The 15,517-nt window shown below is 40.6% G+C and overlaps 1 protein-coding gene across 2 annotated transcripts in view; it reads left to right on the top strand.

Annotated features, from left to right (window-relative positions):
• The first annotated feature begins 340 nt into the window (after positions 1-340).
• DPH6 (diphthamine biosynthesis 6) overlaps positions 341-15,517 on the top strand; it is a 377,259-nt gene continuing 362,082 nt past the window's right edge. The window contains exons 1-3 of one of the 2 annotated variants that reach the window (XM_084632603.1): positions 341-497; positions 8,107-8,201; positions 10,265-10,458. In XM_084632603.1, coding sequence (XP_084488729.1) covers positions 475-497; positions 8,107-8,201; positions 10,265-10,458 — 312 coding nt within the window. In that variant the 5' untranslated portion in view covers positions 341-474. The remainder of the gene's footprint in view (positions 498-8,106; positions 8,202-10,264; positions 10,459-15,517) is intronic. The other variant, XM_084632602.1, reaches the window with a different exon arrangement.

The raw sequence follows: 15,517 nt of genomic DNA on the forward strand, positions 1-15,517 counted from the left end.
GCACCCAGGGCAGTAGCTGACAGCTCAGAGGTGACTCATCCTGCATGTCACGCACTGGAAGGGCTCTGAGCAGCGGGCGCGCTGCGAACACCCCCCAGAATCAGCCCTGGCCTCCCTGCGGCGCCTCCCGTCTGCCCTCGCATAGGCGGCCAGCGCGGTGCCTGCCATTCAGCCCTCGTCGCCCCGCGCCGCTCGCCCGCCCGTCGCGGCAGCCCCGGCCCGAGCGGCAGGGGCAGGGCGCTGGCCGGCCGCAGGGAGAGCGGCGCGGGTCGGCCCCCACCACAAGCCCTTTGGTTCAGGCAGCCTCGGGCCTGCCCTGGGCGGGTCTGGCCGGGCGGCAGCGGCGCGAGCGTGTAGAAGGGCGCGTGGCTCGGGAAGGAGGGCGCCGGCTGCAGCCTGTCGTAGCGCCCGTGTGTCCCAGCCCCCCCGCCCCTCCCCTCTTAGTGTCAGCCCAGCCCGGGGGGTGCGAGCAGCATGAGAGTAGTGGCCTTAATCAGGTAACGTGGCTGTGGGGGGCTGCCCTGCTGCACAGACTGAGCCACACCTCGTGCACCTGGGGGGTGCTGCAGAGCCCATAGCAGGGACTGGGCTGCTAACCCGCAGCCTTGCGCTCGGGACTCTCCTGCTCGCGCATTTCTTGCTTTCCTCCCCCCCCCCCCCCTCAACACAGCAAGGCTTTTTAAACAGCTCTGTCCTCCGCAGCTTGCTCTGCCTCAGCTGGCTGCATCTCAGTGGTGGGTGTGTAATTGTGTGCCTAGTAGCAGGCCTTACACAACTGCCTGGCTCTGCCTTTGGGTGTTGAACATCCTGTCATACTTAAAAATAAGTAAATAAAGGCCCACACCCTGCCGTCATCACTCTCCCCTGTGTCTTGCAGTGTGCTCTGTGTTGTCAGTGGCTGCCCTCTGCTGCATTTTGGGGGTCCCCTGTAATTATATGTAACATGCTTTGGGAGGAAAAGTGCTGTATGTATGTGAGCTGCTGCTATTTTTTTCTGTCTCATCTCACCCATTTTCAGTTGATTTTCAGGCTATTTTTTTTTCCCCTTTCCAAGTATCTCACTTTTAGGATCAATTTTGCAAATGTGTGTTTCAATGAGACATTTAATCTCTCTCATCATTTTAAAAAGATCATTCATTTATGTAGTTGCACTTGACATAGCCCTCTGTCTCTGGGACTGTTTCTCCTACCCTTCTGCTGCTTCCTTTTCTGAACTTCTTACACTCTAAATAGGTTTTTATATTTTCTGACATTTATTTAAATTATTTTTTCATTGAAGAAGATAACTAGATTCTTTCATTGAGAAATGATAGTAAATTAATGGTTCATGTAAGCCAGGAAGGTTACCCAGGACATTGTGCTTGTGTATTGGATGAACCCTGTGATATTTTTATTTTTAGATGCCGAGCCATAGCTTCTTTTTACTAAGGTAAAGATCCTATATTGACTTTCCGTGGATAGAGTCCTGCAACCTGTATGAAGCCCTGTTAAAATTTGGGTTTCGCCAGGATTATAGTTTAAAATTATTCCGACAGAAAATGTTATACAACAAAAAGGGATTTGTTTTTTGTTGTGAAAAATTGTATTTTTTATCCTGATTTCAAGTTCTAGAAGTATTTATTTTGATATTGGCTATTCAGTGGAATGTGCTAGAAGGCAGCATGAAATAAAATCTTAAGAAGGAGGTTTGTAACATGACTGGTATTTTTATGGGCAGTTTTACTAGGATGGATTTAGCTTAAGAAAAAGTTTTAAGAAGAGTTTTTTGTTTTAAAGAGATGCCAAAGTCTGATTTTTTAACCTACTCACTGCAAGTAATGTAAAAGATAAGAGAGAGAAAATTTCTCTATTAAAAAAAACATTCTTTTGTGCTTTTGATAGGCAGGAGTAGTATCTGAATCTATTTTAACTAATTATTTTTGTATTGACAATATTTAAAGTTGACGGTCTCTTTCTAAGGAGGTAGTGATTGAGTAAACCTCAAAGTGTAACTTCTGCTAAATCAGAAATCATCAGGCATTTTAAAGCCAGTGGTCTGTCCAAAATAAGTTTTCCTCTTATTCCTCCATCTTGAATTAGTCTAGATTTTTTTTTTTTTTTTTGGTGTGTGTGTGAACAGTGACATGCAAGAATATGAGGGACATCCTTTTCAGAGGTCTTGGATAGTCGCTAAAGAAATCTTTACTGTCCTTTTTTTTTCTCTTTCATATTCCCCTTGTTTGCAAGTCTGCCTGTCGTGCCTGTGGCCAAAATTTGTCCTAACTGTGGCTGTGCCTCTGTTGAAATCGTTAAGAGTCTCATATCTATTGCAGTTCCTTCTTTTATTATATTCCCAAAACTCTAAATGTCAGGATACCCAGAATGCCGCAACCAGACATCTATCTTGCTCCAGGAGCTCAGACCATCTGACTACCATTTCTGGCCTCCTATTATTTTCCATATCTCCATACTCAAATCTCAAACTGTGGCTCTAGAGCAGTGATACTCAGACTGAGGCTCACAAGCTGCAAATGGCTCTTTAATGTGTTTCCCACAGCAATTTGCAGCACATGATGTTAAAACACTGTGATTTAATTATTAGCCAGTCAGGATGCTTTTTCTACTTATTAACCAATTAAGTTATCAACTTGTACTAAGTTATTAACTTATTTACTGTGAGAATTATATGTGTATGTGTGTATATTAAAAAATTTTTTACCGGTCATACTGTTTAAATATGAGTATTTAGTACAGTAGTAAATGAAAGAATGAATTCACACTCTTTTGGGTAATGTTAATAGCTAATTGGGCTCCCAAACCACTGATGTCTGAGTATCACTGCTCTAGAGCTGCATGGAGCTTTTTGCGGGGGGCCTCACTTGGTTAAATCCCTAGGTTTGATGGTGCTCCATTTGAAGCTTTGTGGGTAGCACTGAAAAAACAGACAGATGTTGTAGTGATCCTATTTCTTCCTCCAACTAGTCAGGAATTTAGGGTGTAAAGGAGATGAGAAGAAAGAAAATAAAAAGCCCTGACCGTGTTCCATCAGCTAGTAGGACAAAGAAAGAGAGAGAGATGAAAAACACTTCTTTCTCTCTCAGAGGCTAGAAAGCAATGGAAGGAGACAGGAAGTATTTTGACAAATGGAGTCCCTAAGAGTCACAGAACTATCATGGAGTTCTGGCCTGATGTGATTATCATCATGCAGTGGTATACAAAAAAACCCCAACAGTGTAATGCTGGGATATCAATTCATGATTATTTGGTGTTTCTGTTGACTCTGTGGGCTCTCCAGCTCATCAATATTGAGTATCAGTGGAGGGCTGAATATTGTTGGACCTGCATGTCCTCCCATTCATGATTGCACAGACTGTTTTCCCTCCCATTTATGATTGTTTTCACGTCAGTGGCAGCTACAAAAATTGCTGTTGTGTAGAAGTGATATTAAGAAAGGACTTTTATGTACAGCTTAGCTGTCTTTGGCATGTTTTGTCCTATTGGAAAAAAGTTTATTGCACTTTCTATTTTGGCTCTTCTTTTCATCCCCCATCCTTCCATCTGTCATTTTTTTCTTCTCTGGAAATGAGGAGAGTCAGCTCTAGGTAACCATCCAGCACTATACAGACCATCAGCAAGTAGTCCATAAACAACAAACTGGGACCCTGGGCCTAAAATCATGTCAAAGTACATCCTTCTTTTAAAAATCTATCTTGTTCTTTTCAAGCAATTTTTGAAATTAGCAGATATTTTATTTTTGAGCATTTTTTATTTTAATACTGGAATGGTGTAATAATATTTAAGAACTTTGGTAAGTTAGCCAATGTACTAAATTAGTCCTTTATTTTGTAGTTTAAAAGAAAAATTAGAAGGAAATTTTTTCTCAGAAAACATGCCAGATTGTGGAAGCCAACACTGGATTTCCCAGTGTATGGCACAGATGGTAGCAGTTCAAGTTTCCTTTAGATTTGTCCCAGCAACATGTCTCAACCCTGTTTCTGTGGTACCTCTGAGGACTGAGTGTAATTCAGTTACCATGCCTATTAATTTCATGGCCCTTCTCTTGAGAATGTTAGCAAGAGCAATATAAAGACTGGTGACTTTCAGTCTCTGAGTTTGCACCCACAGTTTTGCTGGTACAAATAATTGTGGGTACATTTTATAGTGCTTAGATATGTAGCTTCCCGATTATACTCATAAATTTTGTAGTTGGATATGTAAAGGCTACACAGTTCGTGTATAATTGTTTTGGCTACAGTTACATTTAGGGACAAAATCGGGGCTAAGTTGAGGCCCTTAGTTTTGAGAAAGAAGTCTCTATAAGGGTAAGGTTCTCTGTCTCATTACTGTTTCTTGATACATCTAGTCTTTTTTCCATCTCATTGGTAACTAAATGAACAGTAACTAAGTTAACTATACCAAGCATGTTGTATCAAAATAGAGATATGGCTTTAAATTATATTGTCTGTTGGCTGTTGAGAAGAAATTTGACATCATGGTTATTTTGAAAAGTGATTGAGCCCCAAACTAGAAACTTGCTAAAAACCTGTTCATTAACAAATTCATATTAAATTTTAACAGCAATGAAATGAGAGAGCAATTTATCATTGAATCATAGGACTGGAAGGGACCTTGAGGGTCTTCTAGTCCAGTCCCCTGAACTCAAGCCAGGACTTGGTATTATCTGGACCAGTGGTTCTCAAACTTCTTTTTCCCACAGACCACTTGAAAATTGCTGAGGGTCTCTGTGACCACTTAACGATCTTTCCAAATGTTGTTTGTACTGTTAGCTAACTGTTGTAAAGCACTTTGGATAAAAGCGCTATATAAAAAACCTTAATCATAATTTACTTTTTTTTTGTTTTACAAATAAAAGCACATAACTCATATTTTAATATCAGTAGTCTTACTTTTCTAATGTGATGGATTTGCCTCTCCCCCACCGCGGCAGCCCCCAAGCTGGGGCTGGGAAGGAGGGAAGTCTCTGTCTCTCTCTCTCTCCTGCCGTGGCAGCCCCCAAGCTGGGGCTGGGAAGGAGGGGGGATATCTCCCTCTCTTCCCCACCTCAGCAGCCTCTGAGCTGGGGCTGGGAAGGAGGGCCATCTCTCTGCAGTAGCTGCAGCCCTGGAGCTGGGGAAAGTCGCCTCTTTCTCTGACCGCTGCAGCCCTGCATGTCCCAAATTTGCCCCACCCCCTCTTCTCACCCCGCTGTCTCCCTCCCACCTACCCCCATTCCCTCCAAGGCCACCACCTCACCTTACATGTATGTCTGACTCTCCAGGGTCCAGGCACCGAATTAGTGAAGCCATGCCTTCATGGGTGTGTAGCTGTCAAGGTTCCTCCCCCACTCTGAACTCTAGGGTACAGATGTGGGGACCTGCATGAAAACCTCCTAAGCTTACTTTTCCCAGCTGAGGTTAAAACTTCCCCAAGGTACAAATTAATTTTATCTTTTGTCCTTGGAATAACCACTGCCACCACCAAACTCTACCTGGGTTTACTGGGAAACGTAGTATGGACACGTCTTTCCCCCCAAAATCCTCCCAACCCTTGCACCCCACTTCCTGGGAAAGGTTTGGTAAAAATCCTCACCAATTTGCATAGGTGACCACAGACCCAAACCCTTGGATCTGAGAACAATGAAAAAGCCTTCAGTTTTCTTACAAGAAGACTTTTAATAGAAATAGAAGTAAATAGGAGTAAAGGAATCACCCCTGTAAAATCAGGATGGTAGGTACCTTACAGGGTAATTAGATTCAAAACATAGAGAATTCCTCTAGGCAAAACCTTAAGTTACAAAAAAGACACACAGAAATAGTCATTCTATTCAGCACAGTTCTTTTCTCAGCCGTTTAAAGAAATCATAATCTAATGCATACCTAGCTAGATTATTTACTAAAAGTTCTAAGACTCCATTCCTGTTCTATCCCCGGCAAAGCAGCATACCAACAGACACACAGACTCTTTGTTTCTCTCCCTCCTTCCAGCTTTTGAAAGTATCTTGTCTCCTCATTGGTCATTTTGATCAGGTGCCAGCGAGGTTACCTTTAGCTTCTTAACCCTTTACAGGTGAGAGGATTTTTCCTCTGGCCAGGAGGGATTTTCAAGGGGTTTACCCTTCCCTTTATATTTATGACAGTAGCCCTTCATTCTCTTGTGTGAGGCTGCCCAGGGAACTATCTACAGAGCACCTGAATGGAGCTTGTGGACCACTGGTGGTCCATGGACCACAGTTTGAGAACCTCTGATCTAGACCATTCCTAACAGGTGTTTATCTAACCTGCTCTTAAAAACCACCAATGATGGAGATTCCACAACCTCCCTAGGCAGTTTATTCCAGTGCTTAACCTCCCTGACAGTTAGGAAGTTTTTTCTAATGTCCATCCTAAACCGCCCTTGCTACAATTTAGCCCATTGCTTCTTGTCCTATCCTCAGAGGTTAAGAAGAACATTTTTTCTCCCTCCTCCTTGTAACAACCTTTTATGTACTTGACAAGTGTTATCGTGTCCCCCCTCAGTCTTCTTTTCTCCAGATTAAACAAACCCATTTTTTTCTATCTTCATATAGGTCCCATTTTCTAGACCTTTGATCATTTTTGTTGCTCTCCTCTGGAATTTCTCCAATTTATGAATATCTTTCCTGAAATGTGGACACAATACTCCAGCTGAGGCCTCATCAGTGCCAAGCAGAGTGGAAGAATTACTTCTTGGTCTTGCTTACAACACTCCTACTAATACATCCCAAGATAATATTTGCTTTTTTTTTTTTGCAATGGTGTTATACTGTTGACGCATATTTAGCTTGTGATCCACTGTGACCCCCAGATCCCTTTCTGCAGTACTCCTTCCTAGGCAGTCATTTCCCATTTTGTATGTGTGCAACTGATTGTTCCTTCCTCATATACAGATGGGTAAAGTATGGAAGGAAAGGATGCTGTACTGGTTATATGAATCTTTCTCAGATGATTTTAGTAGTACCGCCAGTTAGAATCAGTGTAGAGGAGTTTATTATGTGTATAAGTTAAGGCACGGGAACTCGGGGACAACTGTAAGGCTGCCTTTCTAGGATCCTTTTGTCAGCTCTGGCATAGGGGTCATGCTTGAGGTGGGACTGAATGTGGGAATGGTGTGTTGAGAGGTGGGTTAGGGCTCAACATATAGGGCTCCAGACATTTGGGAGCCTAGAGAGAGTGCTGAGGACAGGCTGCCATAACAAGACAGCTCTGTAGGGCCTGTGGAGCAGCCAGGATTTGGGAGGACACAAAGGTGGCTTAAAACCACCATAGCCATCCCACCTTGGGGCTGTGAGTTCTGTGCCTTGCCTCTTAAAGAGGTAAAGCACAGACTCTCCCCTCTCGTTGTGGTGCAGTGACTATCAATTTGAAGATGGATGTTTGAAGTGTAGTATTCTATAGATCAGATAGTTTTGGCTTTATTATTATTATTACTTGATATTTGTTTAAGACTTGATTATGTGTAACTGAAATAGGAGTTTTGCCATTAAATTCAATGGGAAAAGGATTCAGCCTTTGCCATGTTGGCAGAGGCGGAGTATTCTTTTAGCTTTTGAATTTTGGATTATTAATTTCAAAATCAAATCTATTTTGCACTTTATTTATATTAAATATTATATTACATCAGCACTTAGATGAACAACAGGGACCTGTTGTGCCAGTTGCTTTAAAATGCACCTGTAATTAATTTTGTCCACAGTTATATCCAGGCGCACAACCAGAAGCCAGGTTCTCACCGCTGCTTTTAAAAATCAATATTTTAGAGAGGAAACATTCTGTGATCCATCACTAATCCTTTGAGCAAAAGACAGCGTCTTCTCCAAAGAGCTTTCGTACAATGAAAGTTTCTCTCTCTCTGCCATCAAATTAGGAATTTCACATAAACCATATGGATTTTAGATCTAACTGAACTCTTATAAAGTTCTTATAAAGATTTTGTATGGTACAGTCTTAGATGTTTGTTACTGTTCTAATTCTCCTTAATACTTCTTATTTGAAAACTTTGTGGCCCTGTGTTATAATTTTGAAGTAATCAGGTAAAAGTTAAAAAAGGACGACAGTGCCTAGCAGTGGCTGGTTTAATTGTCTGATAATTTCATTTTTTTTCTAATTCCAGTGGTGGAAAGGACAGCTGTTACAATATGATGCAGTGTGTTGCTGCTGGGCATCAGATTGTTGCTCTAGCCAACTTAAGACCTACTGAAAACACAGGTAAGAATGCCTCATTGCTTGTAGGAAACTTTCTGAAATAGGAAGCAGCTGAGGCACAGCTGTGTCTGAGTTAAACCCTGCTATTTTTTTGCACATATTGCAGGTATCCTAGACATCTTTACAGAGAAAGGTGAAGAAGGGGAGAAACAATTTAGAGAATTTGTTAAAGCCGCTTGTAAAGCAGCAAACAAGAGAAAACTATACAAGAAAATGAAAAATGGTAAAAGGAAGGATTCTGCAGTTTAAAAGGAGGAAAATGCATAAATACTTTCTTGTACTGTAGTAAGGGGAGAATGCATGGGTACAGTAATGAAGATAGTGAAAAGTGAGTGAGGTTTAGCATCACTCTTAAATTAAGATGAACAGGAAGGGTTTAAGGTGAGATTTGGAAAGGAGATGACTTTTGTATCAGTGAGAGGGGAATGAGGCCCCACGATTGAAAAGGGTGTCTCCTTTGCCATCCAAAGTGTGGAGGTTTTTGAGGGAAGCAGAGGAGGAGGTGTGCCTGCTGGGAGAAGGAGTTCATGTGTGAATCGTTGGTAGAGTAGGTGAATATAAAATCAGTTGATTGGGGAAGTTTATTCCCTTGGTACCCAGGACAAAACCTCTCTAATCTTTTTGAAATATGTTTGTTGTAAAACTAATGTAGCCACATCAATGTTGTCATTCAAATCATAAAATGGCCTCTTTATGTGTATGTGGTAGGGAATATGATGGAAAGTTAACCGAGGTGCCCCAGGCAGCAGTAGGTCCTATCCCATTCATTTTATTTTATCTTGTACCACAGTTGCCTGGAGACCCTCAAGTAATAAAGTAACTGCAAATTCAGAACTAAGTGGCAGCTTAAAAGGGACCCTGTCTGTTCTTTTCAGGTATCAGATTTTATATAAATTTAAAAATACTATTTTTCTTGTAAAATCAACTTCTCCGGTCCTGGTTAATTTGTTAAGATTACAGAACCCTCTAGACCAGTGGTTCTCAAACTAGGGCTGCTGCTTGTTCAGGGAAAGCCCCTGGTGGGCCGGGCCAGTTTGTTTACCTGCTGCGTCTGCAGGTTCGGCCTATCACGGCTCCCACTGGCCGCGGTTCGCCGCTCCAGGCCAATGGGGGCTGTGGGAAGCGGTGCGGGCCAAGGGATGTGCTGGCCGCCCCTCCTACAGATTTGAACTCTATCAAATTTTACCAGTGAATTGTAGGTTTGAGCAATAATTAAGTGTTCTTTATTATTGATCAGTTGAAAAATTATCAATAATGGTCACAATTGTTGGATAACTCCTGACTTACGTAAAATGTGAATTGCAAGGTTTGGGGTTTAATTATTACAATCTACATGTGCTGCCTTTTTTGTTATTGATTAGCTGCCAACCAATTGGTAAGAACGTTTAGTGAAATTTGTCTCTTAATTAAAGCAGCAGCAGCGAGAAGTTTGGTGAGTTCTACCCCAAGTTTTTAAAAGGAAAGGAGATTGAAAAGTCCTGGATGCAACAACAAATATTTCCCTTTCTTTACAATGCATTAAACAATATAAAATTACTGCTGTAATCCTCTATTGTTCCATTTATATTGAAATAACTTGCTGTGAGTATCGTGTTGTCAGTACTAAATATATTAATGGCTAAGTTTCAGGAAGTTTTGACAGCCTATTTCTAACCACCAGAATAAGTGCTGCAGTGTGTTCTATGTATATTGCACTAAGTATGCTGAAACACAGGTAAAAACTATGCGTCTGTGCCTCTGGGGTTGTGCTCCTCCTGCATAGCAAAGCAAAGTTACCATTGGCTCACTTGGTTCTGGGTTGGATCCATAGTGGGGGATTTGTGGATGAAGCACTGGAAATGCCTACATTAAGAAGTAGGCAGTTGCATGAGACACATTGTTATAAGAGGGGAGAAATCCAATTTTTTTTATTCCATGTTTGTAGAGATGCCATCATAGATGTGTGTGTCAATGAACTAAGGAATACTCAGATTTAGGTATTCTTGGTGCTTTTAAAGTATTAAGATTTTCTGTAAATGCTGAATGATGTACTTAGCGTCATATTTGTCTCTATTTAATTGTGGCAGAAGGGACCGATGAGCTGGACAGCTACATGTATCAGACAGTAGGACATCATGCCATAGACCTGTATGCTGAAGCAATGGATTTGCCTCTCTATCGTCACACCATAAAGGGTACCAGTGTGGACACTGGAAGAGTATATACCAGGTGTGAAGGAGATGAGGTTGAAGATCTTTATCACCTTTTGAAACTTGTTAAGGTATGTTAGGGGGCTTATTCCTTCACCCACTTACTTCCCTGGTCCTTCTCGCATGAACAGAGAGCAACAATACCCGAAGTCCAAAGGTGCAAACAATTCGATGTTTATTGGGGTGAACTTCCAGCAAGCATGATTCCAGTTTCCTTCCTTAGTATCCTCCTTCCCAGCTCTGACACCACAGAGCCTTACATCTGTGTCCCTGTTCCCATTCCTACCCTTAGCCAAACGTGATTCCAACTTCCTTACTCCCATTCCCTGTTCCCATTTCCCCCTTTAGCAAAACATGATTCCAATTTTCTTACCCCCATTCCCTGTTCCCATCTCCCTTACCCCCATGCCCACCCACTAACTTCCTCATTGACTACAGATTATATAGTAAAACTTGAGTTCTGCTTAGCTATACCTTAACCAATCATTTTTCTGAAATTTAACTAACCAATCCTAACATATTGTAACATGATTATGTAACCAATTATATCCCACCACCTTAATTAGTTTACACCCAGCAAAATTAATTATACAGCAGGCAGGAACAATCACAGAACCAGACAGAGATTATACAGACAAACAACAGCAAAGTGGGAACTATAATGACAAGACAATACAGAAGTGAGGATTTCACACCCCAGCTATTGATAAGTGAGTTCTTGCCAGACAGGATGCTATCAAACTAAGTTTCCTTTTACATTTTGTAGGCACTTCCCTTTCTCTGGAGGTGATAGGAACTATCAGGACAGGATTGTATTCCTAACAGCCGAATAGCACCTTATTTCAGTGTGACTAGTTTGGAATGTGAGGATGTGACCGTTCACTTCCCAGCTTATGGCTGCCTCTGCTGCTTAGCCAAAGGCCTGAGCCTAAGCACAGGGCCACAAACTGTCACAGTAAGAGAAGGCCCTTACACTGGCAGACAGTGGTTTTGATTCTTTCTTTTATACCTCTATCACTAGCCAAGTGATAAGAATACACCTAAATTCTTAGAGTATAGGTCTTTACAGACAGGCCTGAATATCTATATCCTAACAAGGTATGTTGCATAAGGATTTTACTTGTCAGAATATCAAATAATTGAAGAGCATTTAATAAAGCGTATTTATTAGTTTAGCTAAATAACTCACTCCTTGTGGAAAGTTTGAAAACTTTAAAAAAATGTTTATACTTCTGTGTAATATTTGTTTTCTTTTCTGTTGTTCTTCCTTACAATATAAATTTATGTGAAATGGGGGCTTAGTATCTTAATCTGTTGTTTACACTTGAGACAGACCATACTGATAACCAAAAACCTTGATCATTTACAATAATTAGATGCCCATAATAATAAGCAATTGTATGCAAAAGTATGCAGAAAATATTGTGTTTAAAGAGAATTATTTATCATGAGCATGTGATGTAAAGTTCTTTGAGGTTTATGCAACTGATGTAATATTTTGCTTTTTTCCCACTGGCTCTCATAGATTTTGTGTGCATTTTGTTTATTTGTGTACAGGAAATTTATGCATTTGCTTTTCCGTGGACCTATGTATTGTAAAGTAAAACCCAAAGTGTTAGAATATTATTCATACAGTATTTCATACTCAAAGTATTCCCAAGTACTTTACAATTACGATTTTGATGTTGGTAGTGCAGTGACTATGTTCAAATGCCGTTATATACTCAGCAGTAGCTTAACCCAATCTTTTTAGCAATCAAATAATTCTTTCAATAAAAATGGCTATATTGGCTAAGACACTGAAATTTATTCTGCTTTTTTTCAAAAAATATAATGTGATCTTTATTACTTGGGGTTTGATTCAAACCCCCTTGAAATCAGTAGAAAGACATTGGGTTTTGGATCACAGAGAGGAAAGAAGCAACTTTGAATGGCAGAGTTGAAGTTTCTTCGTTTTCTTGAATGTCTTTCAGATGATTGTTTGAGGTTTCCAGAATACATAATCATATTTTTGTAAATGTCAGAACGCAGTATTAATTGTGAAAGTTGTTACTAAAATGAAATGATTAATTTGAATATTATTTATAGTCCTAGAAAAAGACTTCCTTAAGTTGCCTAAAAGATAATTCTGATCTTCGATTTAAGTATTCAGTACCTTTCCAATTATAATTTTATTTCATCAGATTTATAATTGATAAACCTGAAAACGTCATGCTTAAATTGCTTGTTCATTGTTTTATATTAAAATTGTATGAATAATTTGGTTCTAAGATGAATGTTATAGAGATTAGAAACTATCACCGGGGCAAGGTGACTAAACCCATTATGTCCTTCTTTGGTTGTTTTCAGTTTTATTTAATTTTAGTATCATAAAGTTGGGAAGTTCTGAATTGGTTAATCTTTCCTCTGAAATTACTTCTTTTCTGTCTGCTATCCTACCGCAGTTTCTTCTGATGGAATGGGTGATATCTCTGGGATCCAGTGAAGTCACAATCAGTGCCATTGTGAAGTAAAGCCAGTGGGAAGTGACCTGAACTCAATACTCTATACTCCACATGTTACATTTTCTCAAAGCTCTTTTAACTAGTGGCAAAACTCTCATAAGCTTCACTGGGGCCAGGATTTTGCCCATTGTATCCATTAGTCTGGAGTACTAGATTCGTGATGTTCCTTCTAAATCTTTGTGGAGCAATAGGGCACTCGAGGCTGTACAACTGGTCCAGAGATATCAGTGAAGTTTTTATTTTTTAATAGTGTGTGTACAGGAGGCAGAACAGGAATTTGAGGAAATATGCTGCCGCACTTCTACATTTTTTTTGAAAACGACAGTATTGGAGAAGGGAAGTACAGATATGTTCTCTGTTGGAAGCTTCGTGATAACAGCTTTCTAAGGCTGAGAAAGATAATAAATTACTGATCAATTTAATTAAAAATGGGGAGATTAGTGGTAATTAAGATGAAATTTCCCTTTCGATACGTGCTGTCTTTGGTGAAATGGATGCTTTGCCATTTTCTTTATAGTAACAGTCAGTTATGACATAAATTAATGCTAATGTTAAATCTTGACAACGTCTGCTTTGGAAGTTCGTACACGATAATTATAACTATAGTTGAAAGAGATGTTATCAAGTTGTCTGGAACGAAATAACTGCTTCTTTCTTGTGTGGAAATATGAATTCCACTATAGGATATTTTACAGAAATAAATATTGGAAATACTTTGCCTTTATAGTAGACCTTGCGTAACCATCTCCTTACAGTCAAACCCATATATGAAATTCTGGTGTAAAAATTGCAATGGAGGTCTTGAATAGTCTAATGAATAACTGAGTAATTATAGAGAAGACAAGGAATTTAGAAGAGCTATCATTCTTTATTTTGGTCTTTACTAGTTTTTAGAAAAAGGTGAATTTTTTACCTTGTGAATGTGAATGGCAAAATTAAAATCATTTGATTTTTATTTTAAGCATTTATTTATTACAGTATGCAGTTTTGTAGCTTTAATGTGCAAGTCTTTAATCACCAGTAGCTTTTTTCTAAGTGATTCAAATTTTCTTCAGATGGTGTTACAATATAATTTTTTTAGAGAGAGCTCAATTTGCTGCCTGTTGGAAGTAGGAAAAAAAGAGACTTGATGAAGGTTTTTAATAATTCAAACTTTTATTGAAAGTCTTAAGTTGAAATAATTTGAAAGCAGTGACCAAAATAACATCACTCTTTTTTTCATGTAACGCTTTGGATCTGAGGATGCAGGAAAGGGTCTGTCTAGATGAAAACTACATAATATGTCTAGCTTTTAGTTTGTAAAGTATGTTTATATTACAAGTGCTTGTTTAATAATACATTAAAACAAACCTCACTGAAAAAACTAATATGAATTAAAAAGTATTAAATAGTTTTAAAAACAGTTTTATAAAACCAGGATTTTTTAAAAATGTAAACATTCCCCTGCAGTGTTGGAAAGCCCACCACAGCAGTTTTATGCTAGTGTATAAGACTGAGAGAGCGAAAATGACTGCAGACAAATGTGAAACTGACCATTCTGATGTTGTGTTCCAGACTATGTGAAATGTGTGACGTAAATTAGATTTATTTTAAATAGTCTAATGTGTTAGTAGGGGATAAAGATTGTTTAGGGTTACTATCTATACATATGCATGGGACTGGAAGGGACCGCTTAGGGCACTGAGGCCATCAATACAAGTAGGTTGTATGGTTTTGGATTTATAAAACCATACAAATTACTTGTATTGATGGCCTCAGTAGCTATTCCTGTGTTAAAAAATTAAAAATTCTGCACCAATCAAAATTAAAATTCTGCACACAATATTTTAAAATTTTGCAAGTTTTATTTGTCAATAAATAAATCGAGAAGCTCTAGCATGGCAGTGGGGAGCACAGGCCCCTGGCTGCACAAAGATGGGAGATCACCCTGCAGCCCCCTCACCCACAGGACCGGGACTCAGCACTGAGGCTGCACCCGACCCTGACACAGCACAAGGCCTGGGCTTGCCCCAGAAACATCCTGGGGCTCTGTGCCAGGTGCACCAGGTGTAGGTCAGGCAGGCTCAACCAGGTAGGATCCAAGTGTGGAGGAGCTCAGTGTGGGGGGATCCAGATATGGGGTGAGTGGATTCTGGGTGCAGGCAGCTCAGTGCGGGGGAATCTGGATGCACAGAGGCTCGTTGGGAGGGTTACAGGTACAGAGGCAATGGGACTCTGCACAGGCTTCCAGTTGAAGGTGGTTGGGGCTCAGCAGAGGGGTCTGAGTGTGGGGGTCTTAGTGGTGGGGGTCCTGGGTGCTGGGGTAGGGGGGCTTGGTGGGGTGGGGTTTGGCTGCAGCTAGTTGGGGGTCAGTGGGGCTCAAGGTGGTGCAGGGGATGGGGCATCAGGGTGGTGGTTTGTGTAGGGAGCTCAGTGCGGGGTGGTCTGAGTGCAGGGATGGGGGTCTGGAGGTAGAGGGTTGCAGGGCGGCTCCAGTTGTAGTGATTGAGGTTAAGTGGGGGGGGGTTAGGTATGGAGGGCTAGGGGGGTTCTGGATGTAGTTGATGAGGCTTGGCAGGAGTGTCTGGGGTTGGGATGTCCAGATGCACGGAGGTTGGGTGGATGGGGGAGCAGCTTCTTGTACAGT

This window comes from Lepidochelys olivacea (genome assembly GCF_965140295.1).
Source record: "Lepidochelys olivacea isolate rLepOli2 genome assembly, chromosome: 6".
In the NCBI taxonomy this organism is placed as follows: Eukaryota; Metazoa; Chordata; order Testudines; family Cheloniidae; genus Lepidochelys; species Lepidochelys olivacea.